General features: G+C 54.5%; 6 protein-coding genes across 6 annotated transcripts; all 6 read right to left on the bottom strand.

Moving 5' to 3' along the window:
* Positions 1–776: 776 nt before the first annotated feature.
* On the bottom strand, positions 777–2,948 carry JKF63_01905 (uncharacterized protein; the record flags this gene model as incomplete). The annotated part of the gene is made up of 1 exon (XM_067897949.1): positions 777–2,948. One exon carries the CDS (start codon positions 2,946–2,948, stop codon positions 777–779), a length of 2,172 nt encoding a protein of 723 aa, XP_067754106.1.
* A 1,209-nt stretch (positions 2,949–4,157) lies between these two features.
* Positions 4,158–5,063, bottom strand: JKF63_01904 (uncharacterized protein; the record flags this gene model as incomplete). The annotated part of the gene is made up of 1 exon (XM_067897948.1): positions 4,158–5,063. The coding sequence occupies one exon, from the start codon at positions 5,061–5,063 to the stop codon at positions 4,158–4,160; it is 906 nt and encodes a 301-aa protein (XP_067754105.1).
* Positions 5,064–5,868: 805 nt separating this feature from the next.
* Positions 5,869–6,327, bottom strand: JKF63_01903 (uncharacterized protein; the record flags this gene model as incomplete). The annotated part of the gene is made up of 1 exon (XM_067897947.1): positions 5,869–6,327. One exon carries the CDS (start codon positions 6,325–6,327, stop codon positions 5,869–5,871), a length of 459 nt encoding a protein of 152 aa, XP_067754104.1.
* Positions 6,328–7,057: 730 nt separating this feature from the next.
* Positions 7,058–7,621, bottom strand: JKF63_01902 (uncharacterized protein; the record flags this gene model as incomplete). The annotated part of the gene is made up of 1 exon (XM_067897946.1): positions 7,058–7,621. The coding sequence occupies one exon, from the start codon at positions 7,619–7,621 to the stop codon at positions 7,058–7,060; it is 564 nt and encodes a 187-aa protein (XP_067754103.1).
* A 775-nt stretch (positions 7,622–8,396) lies between these two features.
* JKF63_01901 (uncharacterized protein) lies at positions 8,397–10,004 on the bottom strand (the record flags this gene model as incomplete). The annotated part of the gene is made up of 1 exon (XM_067897945.1): positions 8,397–10,004. The coding sequence occupies one exon, from the start codon at positions 10,002–10,004 to the stop codon at positions 8,397–8,399; it is 1,608 nt and encodes a 535-aa protein (XP_067754102.1).
* Positions 10,005–10,518: 514 nt separating this feature from the next.
* Positions 10,519–12,978, bottom strand: JKF63_01900 (uncharacterized protein; the record flags this gene model as incomplete). The annotated part of the gene is made up of 1 exon (XM_067897944.1): positions 10,519–12,978. One exon carries the CDS (start codon positions 12,976–12,978, stop codon positions 10,519–10,521), a length of 2,460 nt encoding a protein of 819 aa, XP_067754101.1.
* Positions 12,979–15,852: the final 2,874 nt, after the last annotated feature.

Below are 15,852 nucleotides of genomic sequence, written 5' to 3'. Positions count from 1 at the left end.
TGATGTGTGCTGCGGAAAGGGAAAAAAAAAGACTGAGAAAGGCCTCAGTGTCGTCCGGGAAGACTCTAGCAGCGATGGACGAGTGTGTGAACAAAAGGCTCCGCGATGTAAAAAAAAAGTCTGCGGTGAAGACGACGACGACAGTATCTCCAAACAAAGTGGCATAGAGGGCCTTCCTTTTCACGTTACACACAGACATATATATATATATATATATAACACAACACACACGCACCTATTGCCGCTACACACAAATCTAAAAAAGAGAGGAGAGAGAGAAAACAAAAATGAAGGATAATAAGCACGAAGCGAATGCAAAACTCTGGTAGTTGAAAAAGACGATCCGAACATAGGAGGGAACGAGAGGGGAAAGATATGTGACGGACACTGTAAAAACAAAAAAGAGGAGAACAAGAATAGTGATGCTGACAGTTTGGGCCTTGTATTGGGATGGGGATCCCTACAGAAAACTACTCTGAGGAGGTCGTACAATGGAGCAGAAAACACCCATTCACAAGTAATGGGAACGAAAGCGGTAAAGGCACCATCATGCACACAGGAACGACCAAAAAGAAAAAAACGAGAGGTGCGGTGGGTTGGGGAGGGGCGGGGGGGGGGGATGGGGAAGACATCGGGGTAAAGATTTGTAAATTACACACACGCACACTTACAGGCGTTTTCAAAAAAAAAAGGAAAAAAAAGCGCGAAACGAAAACAAAAAAAAACATGCACGTCTAGAAAGGCGACGTGTAGCACATCATCTATAAGTTGGAAGGCTACGGCGGTGCCAGTAGGCCACCAGTGTTGTGTGTGGGTGAGAGTATGCAAGGGTCTTCCTCTTGGGTCGGCGAAAGGGGGCGCGCGCTTACCGGGATCGCAGCCACCACTGGTGGCCCAGAAGGATTCACCTCGCCCAACTCGGCATTATCCAACTCGGATAGCTGTCGTGGGCACTTGCCCGCATCTAAAATTGTCAATCGAATCGACTGCAAGCGTTTGCCCAAGAGCCGCAGGTATGCCTTGACATCTTTGGGAAGAATGGCACCCCGATCCACCGATACATCCACATAAGGAGAGTCCTTACGAGAAAGGAAGTTCGTATCCCACTGCATCTGTGTCTGCCGCACTAATTCTTCAGGAGACATGTTAGACTTCAAAAGACACTCGGTGGTGCACTCGTACGTCCAGATCTCCAGAACGTCCCTGTCCGTCCAGTAGTCTGCGTCCGGGCTTGAAGGCTCCATAGCGCAATCGCCGCGCTCCTGGTCGCGCTGCGTGGCGTTCGAGGAATCGGTATCGCCAGGCGGCGCATCGGCAGAAGGGGTGCGCGCGTGCCTTGCGCTGTCCTTTGCCTTGCGCGCAAGTCGGGCCTCCACGCGTCTTGTTTCTTCTTCAACGTAGTGAAAGAAGAGGCCAATGTTGCCGGTTGATACATGGATATGCCGGCCATTGGGTATGAGATTGTAGACGCCTTCGTGGCAGGGCAGACAAAAGCGCAGCTGCCGCGCATTCAACTCCGTTTTGGTCAGTCGACCGAGCTCAAACTGCGACTGCATCTCGAGAATCGAACGTACCACGGTCGAGTCTACGTCATCCAGTGTAAGATGCACCTCCTCCTCTCCACGGTGCGTGTCGCTTTGTGACTGGCCGGCTGAAGCGGTTGCCTCCGGTCCGGACGCGCGCGGTGGCGGCCTCGCTAATTTTTGGAGGTCGTGGTGGGTCGCGGGCATCTGGTGTGTAGTTGCAGCGTTGGCAGCCGCCACAGGGTTCGGAGAGACACCAGCACATCCCTCTCTCTTTGTCGTGGACATGTTGCTGGGTGTCGTGTTTCCGGAGACGACTTCGTTAATATAGGTGTGCACCTCGTCCTGTTTCGCGACCACCGCCTCGATAAACTGATTGAGATTAAGCCGCGTCACAGGAATGAAGCGCCCATTCTCCTTGAGGTCCATGTGGTGCGGTCCGAATTCTAAGTGAAAGGAGATTTCGTGAATCTGGGAAGGCGATTGTCGCAGCTGCAGAATATATCTCCAAAAATCAACTTCGGCCTGCGACATGTCCCCAAACAACTCACTGCGCAGGCCGATCGTCTTGAATGCCTCCCACTGGCTCGTGTCTTCAGCCGCGGTGGTGCTGCCGGGTACGACCACTGTAGATGGTGCGGGCTTCTGCACTGCGCTCTCATGCACCGTGGGCGGTGGCATTGCGACTGTTGCACCCGCCTTACGCACAACATTAAGCGACGCGCCAGTCGTCAGGAGGCTGTTGAGTGTTCTGCAGCGCTCACTGGCCAGCTCCACATAGCGGTTAGCGTCTTCAAAGGGCACAAGGGCTGTTACAGGTTTTGTAGGGTCGACCGCAAAGAGTCTCCCAGCAAATGGCACGGCATACGTAACTCCTAGCTGGTCCCACACCTCAGACGACTGGGTGGCCCACTGCGAGCGTGGATTGAGCAGACACTCTTGCAGAAAGTTGATGATGGGTGTGTAGCTCGAATTCAGTAAGTTGCGTTGAGCGCTGATGGGGAGAAGGTGGCGCACGGCGTGGTAGTAGCCTTCTTGGGATAGTTCGTGATTCACCACAGCTTGGTGTTGCTTCAGCATGAGCTCAAAGTTGTCGTAGTTGTTCGGCGTGACGGCGATTTCGGAGCCGTAGCGGAACAGTTCGTGCACCCCACCGTCTTCTTGTGGAATTCGAAAGTACAACGGACACGCCATCTGGTGCGGGAATCCGCGGCGACTAAGTGAGTTTACGGCCTCGTTGAAGGAGCGGATAGTCTCGGAGTAATACCATTGATGCATCTTCTGTGTTTCGAGTGCCTCCCGCATCAGCTCAAGGACTTGCCGAGAGCTAACCGGACGTTTTTCGCATACCTCGGCGACGAGTTTGTTGAGAAGGGCATCCAGTGCGAAGGACGTCAAGAAGGTGTCATTACAACAAGGGTACATTTGTAGCGTGGCTCCCTTCATGTATATAAATATATATAAATATTAACTTGTAGTGTGACTAATGTGCGTACAAGGTGGTCGCCCGTGTGCGTATTGTCCAGTGCTTCCGTATTACCGGGTACTTGAGCACCTCTGCTAGGGATCGCGCACTCGACTACTGGGTCTCGGTCGTGCCGAGACACTTTTGTGCGAGAAGAAGCAAGTGCCGGCAGTAAATGTGAAACGAAGATGAGACGAGAGGGGATGGAAGGGAGGACAGAGGTCAAAAAGCAGTTCCGGTAAAATGCCAAGTTGGTCTCTGAGGGCCGCCTGGCGGTGGGAAGGGGGCATGCGACAAAACGGGTTTGAAGAGGAGACCCGGGGCCCCTCACAGGTTCAACTCGATGTGTTCCCCCCCCTTCTCTCCCCAGTTGTCAAGTGGAGAGGGGAGGGCGTGCGTGCATCAGAATACACCTCCCCTCTCCTGCAAAAAAAAAAGAAAGAAGGCAATGAAGTGGCTACTCAGGGTGAGAGGGGGGGGGGTAGGAGACACATCCACATCATATATTTATGGGTCTGTATATAGCCAAGGCTTCTTCCGCTCATCACCGAATGAGAACACAAGCGAATACGAGAGTGCAAAGAAAGGAGTAGGGTGCAAGAGGGAAGCGGGAGAAAAATGAAGGCCGCAGGAGGAATAGGGCGCGTGGCCCGCGCATTTGTCTGCGTGAATAAAGAAGCAGAAAAAAAACAACAACGTGTGTGAGCCAGGCTGTAAAGGGGAGGGTGATAAAAAAAGGGGTCCGGGAGAGAGGGGAGGGGGGGGGGGAGAGATCTCGCTTTGAAATAGGACGCGACCTGTCAACACACAAGGAAACGACTCGCACAACACGATAGACTACAGATATCCAGAACCTGCTCACTTCCCCCTATGCGTATCCTTTTCACTTTTTTGTTTGCGTCATTTTCTTGTTGTGGCTGGCACTCGTTCGATCTTTGCAGCTGCAAAACCGACAGTTCTTCAGCCTAAATACATCTTTACACACACCACACTCGCAGTTAATGTATGCGTGCATGTGTGTGTGTGTGTGTGTGTGTGTCAACTGCTCGGGAGAACACGTTACAGGAAGCCGCTCAAGGTCGCTGCGGCGCCACCCCTTCGTGGAAAAGATTTGCATTGGGCTTCCCCTTTTGCTATTGCTGTCTTCAACCCCCCCCCCCCGCCCCCGTTTATATGTTCGACTCATGGGGATTTCCAGCCAAGATCGAAATCTCCTGTGATCCAGTCCAGCTCGAGCAAGACGGTAACTCGATTTTCTTCAGCATATCACCGTGTTCCACACACACAAAGCGCTGATAGCCATCTGGGGGCATATCTTTCATCGCAGCGCACTTGGCCGCGGCAGGGTTCCAGATGCACACATCATGTAGGTTAGGGCTGGACACTTGAAGCACGGTCTTCGCGGCCAGATCCTGGAGAACAATCGCGCATGCCTGATCAGGATAGATGCGATCGTGCTCGCCGCGAATGATCCACAGAGGTTCTGGCGGGCTCGGCGGTGTCAGCGGGTTGCCGTTAGACTTGGTGTTGTCGATGAAAGGCGAGCGGCTGACACCGTTGACCACGGTCTGAGAAATGTCAGACACCGCAAAGTACGTGTGAAAGGCAAACTGAAACGAGGCCGGCTGCTCCTCGCTGGTGTTCGTGACTTTCATGCGAAGGTTCAACTCTGTGTTACTGAAGGAGATGGTGTAGAGTAGGTGGACAGCGTTCTCCGGGGCATCGGTGAGGGAGCAGCCGCCTGGCAGAAGTTCGCATAGGGCTACGCGCAGCGAGAAGCTTGCCTTGCCGTTCTCGGCGCTCTCGAGGTTCCACGGGCGGATGCGCGCGAAGCCGTGCGGGGGCAGCATTGAGCCATAGGCGCCAAACTGCGGAAAGATGAGCGGCACACCACCACGAATGGCGACGCGGTCAGAGAAGATCGCTTTTGGACTGAGATATAGGTAGTCTTTTCCATCCTTCGTCTTCCAGCTAGTGAGGTGTGCGCCTTGCTCGTATACCGTAATGCTGGAGCCATCCTCATGATTGATGGTGATGCACTTGCGTCCGTCGGAGTTCGAAGTGAAAGCAGCCATTTCGCTAGTAGGGGGCGCGCGTATATGTACAATATGTTTTTTTTTGGTCGTTTTCGAAAAACTTTGTGATAGTTTTGGTAGACAAATATTGACGTGATCACAGAGCGGCTAGCGCATCCGCGTCGAGCTGAAAAAGATGAAATAATGAGAGAACAAAAGAGGGAGCCGAACTGAAACCGAGGGGGAGGAGGAGTGGAGAGCGAGGGAGACATTTACATCAGAGGGCGACAATTGCGCCCCATCGCTCGGCCTCGACGGTATAATTCGGGCCGTCGTCTGTGGTGTGTGGGGGGGGGGGGGGGGGGGGGGGGGGGGGGGGGTAGGGGGCAAGAGGCCGTGGGCACAGAATTATACTGCCATGTTTGACACTCGCAACATAAATCGAGTACCGACGTCATCGCTCAGCAGTGTTTGCTGCCCCCCTCTCACGATATAGTGACACGGCTCACTTTTTTTTTTCCTTTCTCTGTCCACCCCCCCGGTTGCTGGAGTGTTTTGTTTTCCCTTAAGCTGTGTGAAAACGCAAAGAGTCCCCCAGATGTGCTCGTGTGCGCGGTACGAGGGGGAGGGGCATATTGGCCGCGGGGTACGGGAAGTAGCCTTGTGGAGGCGCCGTGGGAGACACCAGAAGAAACATGCGAGAGCGAGTGGGCCGACACAAAAAGTGTTGGCCGGCACCGACTGAGCGCACAACAAGCAACTCCTTTCATGTAATCATTCCTCTGCTCCCGTGTCGGCCAATGTTAGAAGACGCACTACTTCACTTTGGTTTTCCTCTTCGACCGCCCCCCTCAGAAAACGTCACTTAAAAGAACGGATAGGGTGGTGGTGGACGACGGTCCATCATGAGTCGAATCTTCTGCTTACACCACGATTCATGCTGCTTTTCGTGCAGCAAGTACTCCTCACGGTACCTCTTTGCCTTGGCGACGGGAAGGGTTTGGATCTTTTCGTTATGCTTCATGATGGCGCCGACATCCGTTTTCATGTACTCGGCCACGAATGTCGCGATTTCGTTGCCAATCGCGACGAGCAGCTGCACATTTTTTTCTTCCTCGACACGAGAGTACTTATAGAACTCAACGAGGACGCGATGCCGTGCCCAAAATAACTTCGAACGGTCGTGAAAGTAGGCACTGCGAAGCGACTTCATCAATCGGCGGAAGCACCGCTGCTGTGCCGTCCACTGCTGTGCTGCTGCCGCCGCTGGGGCCCGTCCAACACCATTTCCCAAAGCGACGGAGCCGCTGCATGACAGTGCCATGGGTATTTCCCCCGGTGGGAGGGGGAAACAAAAAGTGATGATTGTCTCGCAGGAACTGCACACGAGTGTCGCTATACTCCTTTGCACGCACACCCACACGCGCGAGTGCTTGAGAGGCTGCAAGTCGACACTGGTGTGATCGATGCTTTTGTGTGTGAGATGGTGAGGCTGGTGGAGAAGTAGGCGGTGGAGAGGGTGATGGCGGTTGTGAAGTGGTTGAGGGAAGGGAGGAGAAGCTTAAAAGCAGCGCGAACATGAAAAAAGGCCTCGTTGTTGTTCTGTTCCACCCAAACGACATGATTGCTCAAAGGCCCTGTCAGCAAAGACATGAATGCACACAAACCTAAAAATACTCAGGTGCGGGCCGCTCACCAAGATGCGTGGGTTCGTTGTAGATACGCTACATTTTCTCGGAATGGCTTACAAGCGACACGTTCTCCATCTACACATGCCTCTGAGCTTTCAAATTCGGGATTTGACGTGCCCGAGCCGGGGTACCATTGTTCCCTTGATTTTCAACAATGCTATGGTATGAACACCACCACATTACACGATGAGGATAGGCGGGGGGGGGGGAGGAGGGAGGGGGTTGAAGGGGAGAGCTGCTAGCTGCTGCGACGTCTCCTACCCTCAGCTCATGTCGAAAGGGGTGCTCTGATAATGCACATTGGTACCAAGCTGCGGCTGGCTGTGAAACCACCTCTACTAAACTGTCCCAGCAACGTCGCCATCATTCGATATCAAACGAATGTGTGAACGGTCCTTCCGATTCAAACCGCAGACCTTGGCGGTTTCCGAAGGTGCCGGAGATCACACGGGAGTTGTACTTGATCCAGCCCTCTGCATTGGGGGCTTCGTCTTGGCTCAGCGGTGCCCCGTTGACGTCCACCAGAGTCTCATCCACACCACGGGCGACGCGCACGTAATGACAAAAACGATCGTAAAGCGCGGTCCCGACGTCCTTGGCGACGAGTTGGTGGAACTGCACAGTGCGCCCCTTCACTTTTCCCCCCAGAGATGCCTGCGGGACAATGAGGATGTCCATTTCAGGACACTCTTCCAGTGACTGGGGGCGGGAGATCATTTTTTCAGGCGAAAAGTGTGTAAATATTTTGGTCCGAAGCATCACATCCACGCTGCGTTGCAGGGCCTCATCGGTGATCTGATTGTTGTCGCCGTCTGCGAGAAACGCGATGTAAACCATAACACCGCGACCTGTGCGGACATACCTGTCGATATTATTTACAAGCAGGTGGCCCTGATCCATCGCCTGCAGCACAAGTCGAATCACCATCTTGCCACACGCGCGCACGCAGGCACGGCCGCTGTATTCAATGAGTAGCAACCGGCTCACCAAAATGAGCGAACTACTTCCAAAAAAAGGCAGAAACACTTGCGCAGATAGGTAGAGAGAGAGAGAGAGAGGTGCAGCGCTGTCTGATCTGAGGGAAGGAGCGGGGATAGAAACAATAAGCAAGTCAGTGCCCACTAGCGGACAGGTGTAGAGATGGCGGGGGGGGGGAGGGGAGGCCAGACTCGCCGCTTCCGTCGGCGTAGAATTGAGTGACGGACCAGTGCTTCAGTTGTGTGTACCGTAGAAGGAAAACCGCAAAGTCAAGCCACCGCATTTGTCCGGGACTCTTTCCGGGGGTACTCTTTTTGCGTCTTTTGTGTGCTTTTTTCCCCCCTCCCTTCTTCTCCCCCCCCCCTCACACACGTACCGGGAAGATTGGCACCAATTCGCAAAGTTGATGATTCCTTTGCGTGTGCGGGGGACACCAACATGCTCCCTCTTTTTTTTCCCACTTCAGCTCATTCCACGTCATTGAGCACAGTTGAGGCACGAGTGTACGTCTGTGTGTGTGTGTGTGTGTGTGTGGAGTTTAAAAAAAAGGGAAAAAGGACACACACACACACACACAGAGAAGCAGACAGGAGCAGAGATGATGTGAAACGGGAGTGTCGGGATACGAAGGAAAAAATAAGCAAAAACCGCAACATTGCGCTGGTCAGGTGAGAGCCGCGGCTCACTTGCGATGCCATTGCAGCAGACGTGTTACCCCAAGTACTTAGGTGCCTGTGCTTCGACAGCGCCACATGGCGTAGCGAGCAACATCATCGGCAGAGGTGGTTGCTGTGATTGCCTCTAGTGCCTTTTCAAAGTGACGATACTCCACATCAGGCACACCATTGGTGTGGCTGCCTAGATCCCGGCAGAGTACGTGCTCACCCCGTGGAGCAGAGGAAAAGTGAGTTGAGACGAGATACTCGGGGCCCACCGGAGAGGATGGCAACGGTGAGCTGCAGGATGAGAGTGTGTTATCTCGCCCGGATATCACGCTCCGTGCGCCAGCACCGAGAACCTCGGTGTCGCCAATCCCATCGAGTGGTAGACATGGTGGCCTCATGTGCATTTGTGGGGGTGAGGGATCGAGGAGTAGCGGCGCCGGCGCAGTAGAAGTGGCTGCACCCACCACATGGGTGCCATCATTTCTCCCCTCGGTGCTTTCTTCGCTGCCACTGCTGTGATTTCCAGCTGCTGTCTGTGCCAGCTGCAGCCATTCGGTAACCGGCGCCATCGCTGCATGTGACAGGAGCCGCCGCACATCGACAACCGAAAAGCGATCTGTCTGCGCCACGATGTGGTCCAGGGCGTCACTGGTGACGTTGTGAGCCACACCGCGCAATTCAGTCTCCAAGAGACGGCGCTTTACCGCATCAGAGGGGAGCCCGACGTGAATAAAGCGGTCGAACCGGCGAAGAAAGGCGGCGTCCAGCTCCCACGGCAAGTTTGTGGCCGCCAGTACTGTTACTTTTGGCAGGTCTGCCTGCAGGTGCAGCAGGAGCTCCGTCTTGAGCCGACGCGCCAGTTCGCTTTCTCCGTGACCGCCACGCGCGCTGCAGAGGGCGTCGACTTCGTCGAAGAAGAGGATGCACCGTGGGGCAGAGGCGGCGGCCTGTGCAAATGCCTGGCGCACTTGCTTCTCACTCTCTCCGACCCACTTGCTCAGCAAGTCTGCGGAAGAGACACTGAGAAACACCGCGCCATACTCGGTTGCCGTTGCGGCGGCTAGACGAGTTTTGCCAGTGCCCGGAGGTCCGTAAAGCAGGAGGCGGCGCCACGGCTGACGCGGGCCGGTGAACAGCGATGGATGCCGCAACGGGAGCGTTGTGGCTTGCCGCAAGGCGAGAATCGCATCTTCGCATCCATACGTGCTCTTCCATGTCACTGAGGAGCCAATCGCTGGGGCATATTTTGCACAGGATGCCCGGTTCGATGTCGTCGCCGCCGTCGCTCCCACCCTTAAAGGCGCCGCCAGGGAGGAGAGTGCAGCAGAGGCTTCGACGTCGTTGTCCCCGTTGTGATACTCTGCGTCATTTTTTGCGGTGTCGATCTGGTCGATCTCTGCAGCGACTGTTGCATTCGCTCCTGTGAGGCTCCCGACGACTTGCCCGACAGCACCAATGATAAGCTCGTACATAGCCAGTAAGACATGCTGACGCTCGTAAGACCGGATAATGCAAAGGCACGGCAGAAGTTGCTGCAGTGTGGTGCGCAGTTTGTGCTGCACATCAATGCAGAGGGAGCGGGGGGACGTGGAGACAAGCTGTTGTCGCAGTAAATCACGTGCGTGGCACGTCAGTGCGCGCGCTTCCTGGACTTTCCTCGCTTCCATTGTGTCTTGAGTGCAACGGACGCATATACAGAGCGGTGTGTAACCCCCCTCCCCCCTCCAGACACACACACAAAAAAGGGGAGGACGAAGGCTCAGTGAAGACCGAAGATGGAGCATCAAGCACAGGAGAGGAGGGGAGAGGGGGAGGAGGAGAGGATGGGGAAGAGCCTGAGGGAGGCGATCGCACCGTGCCGAGCCTTCTCGGTATACCGTTTTCTCGGATCAGCAAATGAAAGGTGGGGGCCAGAACGCGTGCGTGTTATCTATGCGCAACGCCTCTGAGCCCTCCCCCTCCCTTCCTAATACGCTTCGCTGCCATCACTACGTTATACGGATGCAATAGGTGCTCCCTTACAGTTTTGGACGCTTCTTCACTAATTATTTCGTTTTTGTATCTGGGTTATCTGTGATGGTCCTTTTTGTTGTGGACGGGGAGGAGCGGGGGGGGGGGGAGTAGCAGGGATCCGAGTGTGTGGTTGTGTGCTTTGGTACAGTGGTCACTCGCAACGCCCGATCACGATTGCGCACTCTGGCCCTGCCAAGTCTTGAGGAGTCGCTCCAGCATCGCCTCCAATCTGTTCATGCGGCTATCCAAGTGACCCTGGATACGGGCGCCCTCTGCCTCCACGATCGCGTGGATTTTTTCCACAAGCTCTGCCTCACAGAGTTGTTTTTTTTCATCACTGCACCCTTTCGACTTCGTCCCCGCCATCACTAGAGGGTCCCAGGGAGTGAGTTTATGCAGAATAGAGGCGTGAAGATTCTCCACCACCATCCACGTCGACTTCCTCGTCGATCGACCGTACACGTTCTGCGCATCCTTACTACGGTGATCGTTGTTTCCCATGGCGCTGCTTGCCGAGCCGTAGAGGAGGAGGAGCTGCGGTGTCGCCCCTGGCGAGACGAGTGGGGCAATGCCAACAATGCGCTGCGGTCGGCTGATCTCGAACGTCCCATGCACTTTGAACCTGAGCTGCTTGACGCTGTCGTCAGCTGGGTCGCGCCTGTGACTCACGCACAGTTGCAGGATTCGATGGGGCGTAGAAAATGTAAGGTAGTGCATGCTGCTCACAACTGTGGCGATGCTTGCTTGACGCGCTTCATCCGACACGTCTTTTGGTGCATCGTGGGAAACACTAAACAAGGGAGATGTGCCGCCTTCTGACGACACCGCAGCCAGCCAGCCTAGCGCAGAGGCGCCGTCGGTGTTGTCCAATGACAAGATGGCACTGCTGCACGCTACCTTTTCCTCGGCAGCCACACTTTCTAGGGCAGAGTCATTGGACGGGCGAAGCGTATCCTCTTCAGAGCCCCTGACACACTTCGCCGACACGTGTACGAGAAGGGCGTATCGGTGTGTCAGTTTGCAGTCCGGCATAGTGTCTGTAGGGTCGACGTCGACCTTCAACAGCACATCCTTCTGTGGCAAGAGGAAGCAGGGCGCCTCCGTCACTCGGAGACTGTACACGTCTTCCAATAAGGTCTGGTCTGCAGCACTTGAAACGGCAGCGTGCTTGGAGACCCCGCCTGCAGTTTGTGGTGTCCGATTCGATTGTGCTTCCCAGAGCGCATTCAAGGTTCGAGGGGCGGCGTTGATTACGGGTGCAGGTACGTGAGGTGCGTTGCTACTCTGATGTCCGCGAGAAACTTGAGAGTCCTTGGGGTTCACCTCAAGTACGCGTCCGTCAAGGCCACGCAGGGCTGGTAAGGTCGATGTTTTCGCCTCTGCGTCGCAGTTACACTCCTCCTGGACATTTTGGATCACCGCTGACTCACTGCCCACCACCCAGAAGCTGATGTCCCTTGGCGCTTGATTCGCGGTCTCGTTTGGCGATACCGCGGCAACGGCAACAGCGATTCTATAGAAGAAGTGTCCACGCCCCATGAGAACCTGGTGCACGCACAGCGGTACAGCCTCACCACCGGCACCTTCCACCGCCCACACATACACCTCCACGCTGCCGCTCAACGACGTTCCGCAGATGCACACCTTGGGGTTGGCAAGGGGAGTCGCCGCAACGTGATTGAAGGGCCCGATGTTCCATGTGTGCTTCTTCAGCAATGGCTGCTGCTTCGTCAGCCGGGAATGCCGCGATCCTGCTTTCTGAGCTCGGTCCGACACCATAGCCGCCGTATTGCAGCACACCACTCCGGTAACGTGGCTTTGTTCGGCGACTATCATGAGGGACATTGGTGAGCTTCCTTTTTCCATGTTTGCGCTGCCGCCACTAGTGGTTGTACTGCAGAAGTCAGCGACGCGCGCAAAGGACGTACACACGGCGCTCGTGTCACGGTGGTTACCGTGCAGCTCCTCGAATGCGTCCAACTGTGTGTTGTCGTCGTCATCAGAGCCGGACGGGCTCACACTTTCCGTGAGGCCAGAGCGAACAAGCAGCAGTTGGCCCCGCCACATCTTCAGGGCCAAAAATTCAAGGCCGACCCACACCATCTGCTCCACCTCCGCCGGTGAGGGCTCTGTTGGCGGCGCTGTTTCGCTCACCCGCGGCGAGAAGAAATTTTTCCCTGCCCACACCGCTCCCGTCAGAGTTCCAGGCTCTGGTGGGCTAGTTGCACGCGGCATACACTCCGGACCACGAGTGCTGTTGTTCACCATTTGCGTCCGCGCGGCGTGGGGCGATGGTGTGCGACGCAGGTCATCGCTACAAAGAGAGACGGTGTGCAGAAGCATCATGTCAGGGGATTTCATGTTGACGATAGAAGATGCCTCTGCCATCGACGGTGATGCGGTGCCCATCATGTAAACAGCAATACTCACAATAGGCGAGCTCCCAGATGTCGTTGGCCTCTCCACGCTGAAAGCACCGGCCACGGGTGCCACTCCGTTAGAGGCAACAGCGACGAAGGTACCGTGAGAGGAGGAGGACGGGAGCACAGCGATCACATTCGATGCAGCGCGGTGGGTGCGTGGGTCTTCTTCGACCTGAACGGAGACACGGGGAATCGCCTTGGCCATCATGCGTACGCTACACTGCACGTGCCGTAGCGTAGATTTATTTCACTGCAGAACCTGATTCAGGCACGCACAGTAGTGGTAGTGTGCACTTGTGTGTAGAAAAGGCGAACGGGAGGATGAGGTCAGGGGGAGAGGGTGAGAGAAGCCGACAGGCCACCAAAAAATCGGATAAACGTTGCACAGGGCATGATAAAAAAAAAATGCAACGCATCGATATTCCCCTGCCGGTGGCCATGATGCCTCTTGGCCTCCGCGACAAGGTGTTTGCCCAGCGGACCCTGGTACTAGGTACATAGCTCCAATGCAGTCAGGTGCACACCTACACATATGGGGAGTTGGTACCTAAGGGGTACATGACGCCGCAGGGTTGTGTTACACCGAACTGCATCAGTGTTGCTGCCCTACGCGTCAGCCATCTTTTTGTGTTTCCTGTTTAGCGGGAAAGGGGGGGGGAAGAGGGGGGGGGGGAACGCGAGGTAAAAGATGAGGGACCACACTTTCATGTTCTCCTCCAAGAGGCGTTAGGCAGCGCCGTCGCTCGAGAGAGGTTGACCCGGCCAAAAGTAAATAAAACTTGCACGTCACCGTGCTTCAGGGAATGCGGTCTATCCTACCAGAGCTGACCTCCTAGCGTGGCTTCAGATCCAACCGAGTACCGATAGAGCCACAACAGCCTTCGCACGTTTGCGCTGTTTCCCCACTTTACAGCTGCACATTTTCTGCATCCAAATATGATATGGAGGAGAGCGTCTTGAAAAAAAAAATTTAATCAAGTTGCCCTACTGAGCGCAAGTCGTCAATGCCATGCCCAGCTCATCCCGAAAGCCTGGGCCGCACACACCGAAGCACCATACTACGTACTATCGATTGTACACACACACACGCACACAAACATTGATGATGCGGCCTATCACCCCCCTCCAAATATCGATACCTATCGATTGTGCGCACACACACACATACACAATGCTCAGAGAAGCAAGAAAGATTGCCGTTGATTTTATCACTCCACCCGAAGGCGACTCTCAGAGGTTAAGCCGTACGGTTTCACTATGAAAAAAAAATGTTCCTGGAGAACGAGGGGAAAGTCGGGGGTGGGGTGAGGGAAAGGGCCAAGCAGATATGTATGTATATAATACACGCATAAAACGGTGTGTCACATCAGAGAATCGGTGTGGTCGCACAGGCCGCGCCATCGTTGTCGTTTTGGCCCGATAAACAAAGGAAATATTCAGAAGCAGCAGAGGTACACGGGAAAGCAACGGGTCCCCATCCCTCCTCTTTGAGAAACAAAAAAAGTCATATCCAAGGGTGCGCAGTATCCATAAACGCACGCACCCACGCACGAGGCACAACATCTTCACCCTGTCACTAAAAGACCCGGCTGAGTTTCTCTTTTTGGTTAGGCACATACGAGGGAGGAGCGCTGTTCCAGTCTTCTCTTCCCCTATTTGATTAGGGCGCCAGTGCATCGCCATTCCAGCTGAAGGGAAACATAGATGAAGGGGGAGGGGTGGGTGGGGTGGGGGCATCACACTTATATAGGAAAGCCAAGGTATGGGGGAAAAGACGAGTTGCGGGAAGTGAGGCAAATGAAGAAGCGCGCGTGGCACAGACGCGTGCACTTGATGAGAACGGGAAGCAGTGTACACATGAGCACGAGGGGCATTGGCGACCAATATAGCCCCCCTCCTCTCCCCGCCAAAAAAAAAAAAACAGTTAAGAATGGTCACACGAGAAGGCACATACATGTACGTCACATAAGAGACTCCCCTTTCCAAAAGCAAGGCGACAACCACGACGAAGGAAGCAGACTTGCGCCCGGCCGACCGCGTAGTAATTGCAGAGTGGAGCCGAGCCACAAAAATGGGGCGCAAAGAATAGAGGGAACATAGCACTTAGAAATAAGAATTGTGGAAGCCTTCTCAGATAAACATACACACACACACAAAAAAAAAAGATGTACACATTCACGCACACAATACACAATAAGTCCGCCTAATGAAGACGAGAGACGAAGAAAGAGATTGAGAGAAAGAAGAGGAGGGTATGGAGTGGTGTGGATGACAAACAACGAAACAAACTATGTATAACACTAGTGGAAATGCTGCAAGTGTGTGCGTGTGGTGGGGGGGGGGTCCAAATGGGGGTAGATGGAAGATCGATGGTCGGTCGGGCACGTCATCAGAATACAGGAGAGCACCTTGACTCACTCTTCCTCAGTCTTATTTTCCCATGCTGCCCTCTTCCTCTTCCTCTTCCCCTCTCTTCCCTCCCCCCACATTAGCAACCGCTGCCCGCGTCCCGAAAAACAGAAAAAAAAACAAAAACGAAGATATGAGGGAACAATCTAAAGTCAAGAAAGTCGCACATCCGAAAGTACTTTTTTTTTTGCTTGCTGACGGTTGTTGTTCAGTGGAGAGGAAGAGAACGAGGCGTGTGTGTGTGTGCGTGTGTGCGGTATACACCGTGAGCGAGCCTTGGGGAGTTATAACACGACACAGGAGTCACGTCTTAATGCAGTTCGAGTTGATTCGCCGATATCCACTCACCTTTCTTTCACCTACGCGAAAAGGGGATGGCTGAACGTTTGACAGGTGGCGTCAACGCCGATAAACGTTCCCTCCCTCCCCCATCTGGAGTGTCCACAGGAGACGATGGTCGACCCTCTTTCAGAAGATCGTCACGGCGGTGCTCAAATGGGCAATCGTAGAGAGGGAAAAGAATAGGGCCTACGCATCATGCTTGGCCCTTGCGTTCTCAGAGCGCGTTCTGCCCGAGTATGCCCCCTCATTACCCAACGTCTGTGACCGACGTGGCTTTACTCGGCGCCAGCGCCCCGTGCACTGACACCATAACCAGAGCCGGAAAAAA

The sequence above is a fragment of the Porcisia hertigi genome, chromosome 34, assembly GCF_017918235.1.
Source record: "Porcisia hertigi strain C119 chromosome 34, whole genome shotgun sequence".
NCBI lineage: Eukaryota > Euglenozoa > Kinetoplastea > Trypanosomatida > Trypanosomatidae > Porcisia > Porcisia hertigi.
Note: the sequence above shows the minus strand (reverse complement) of the source record. Positions and strands in the feature narration are given on the sequence as shown.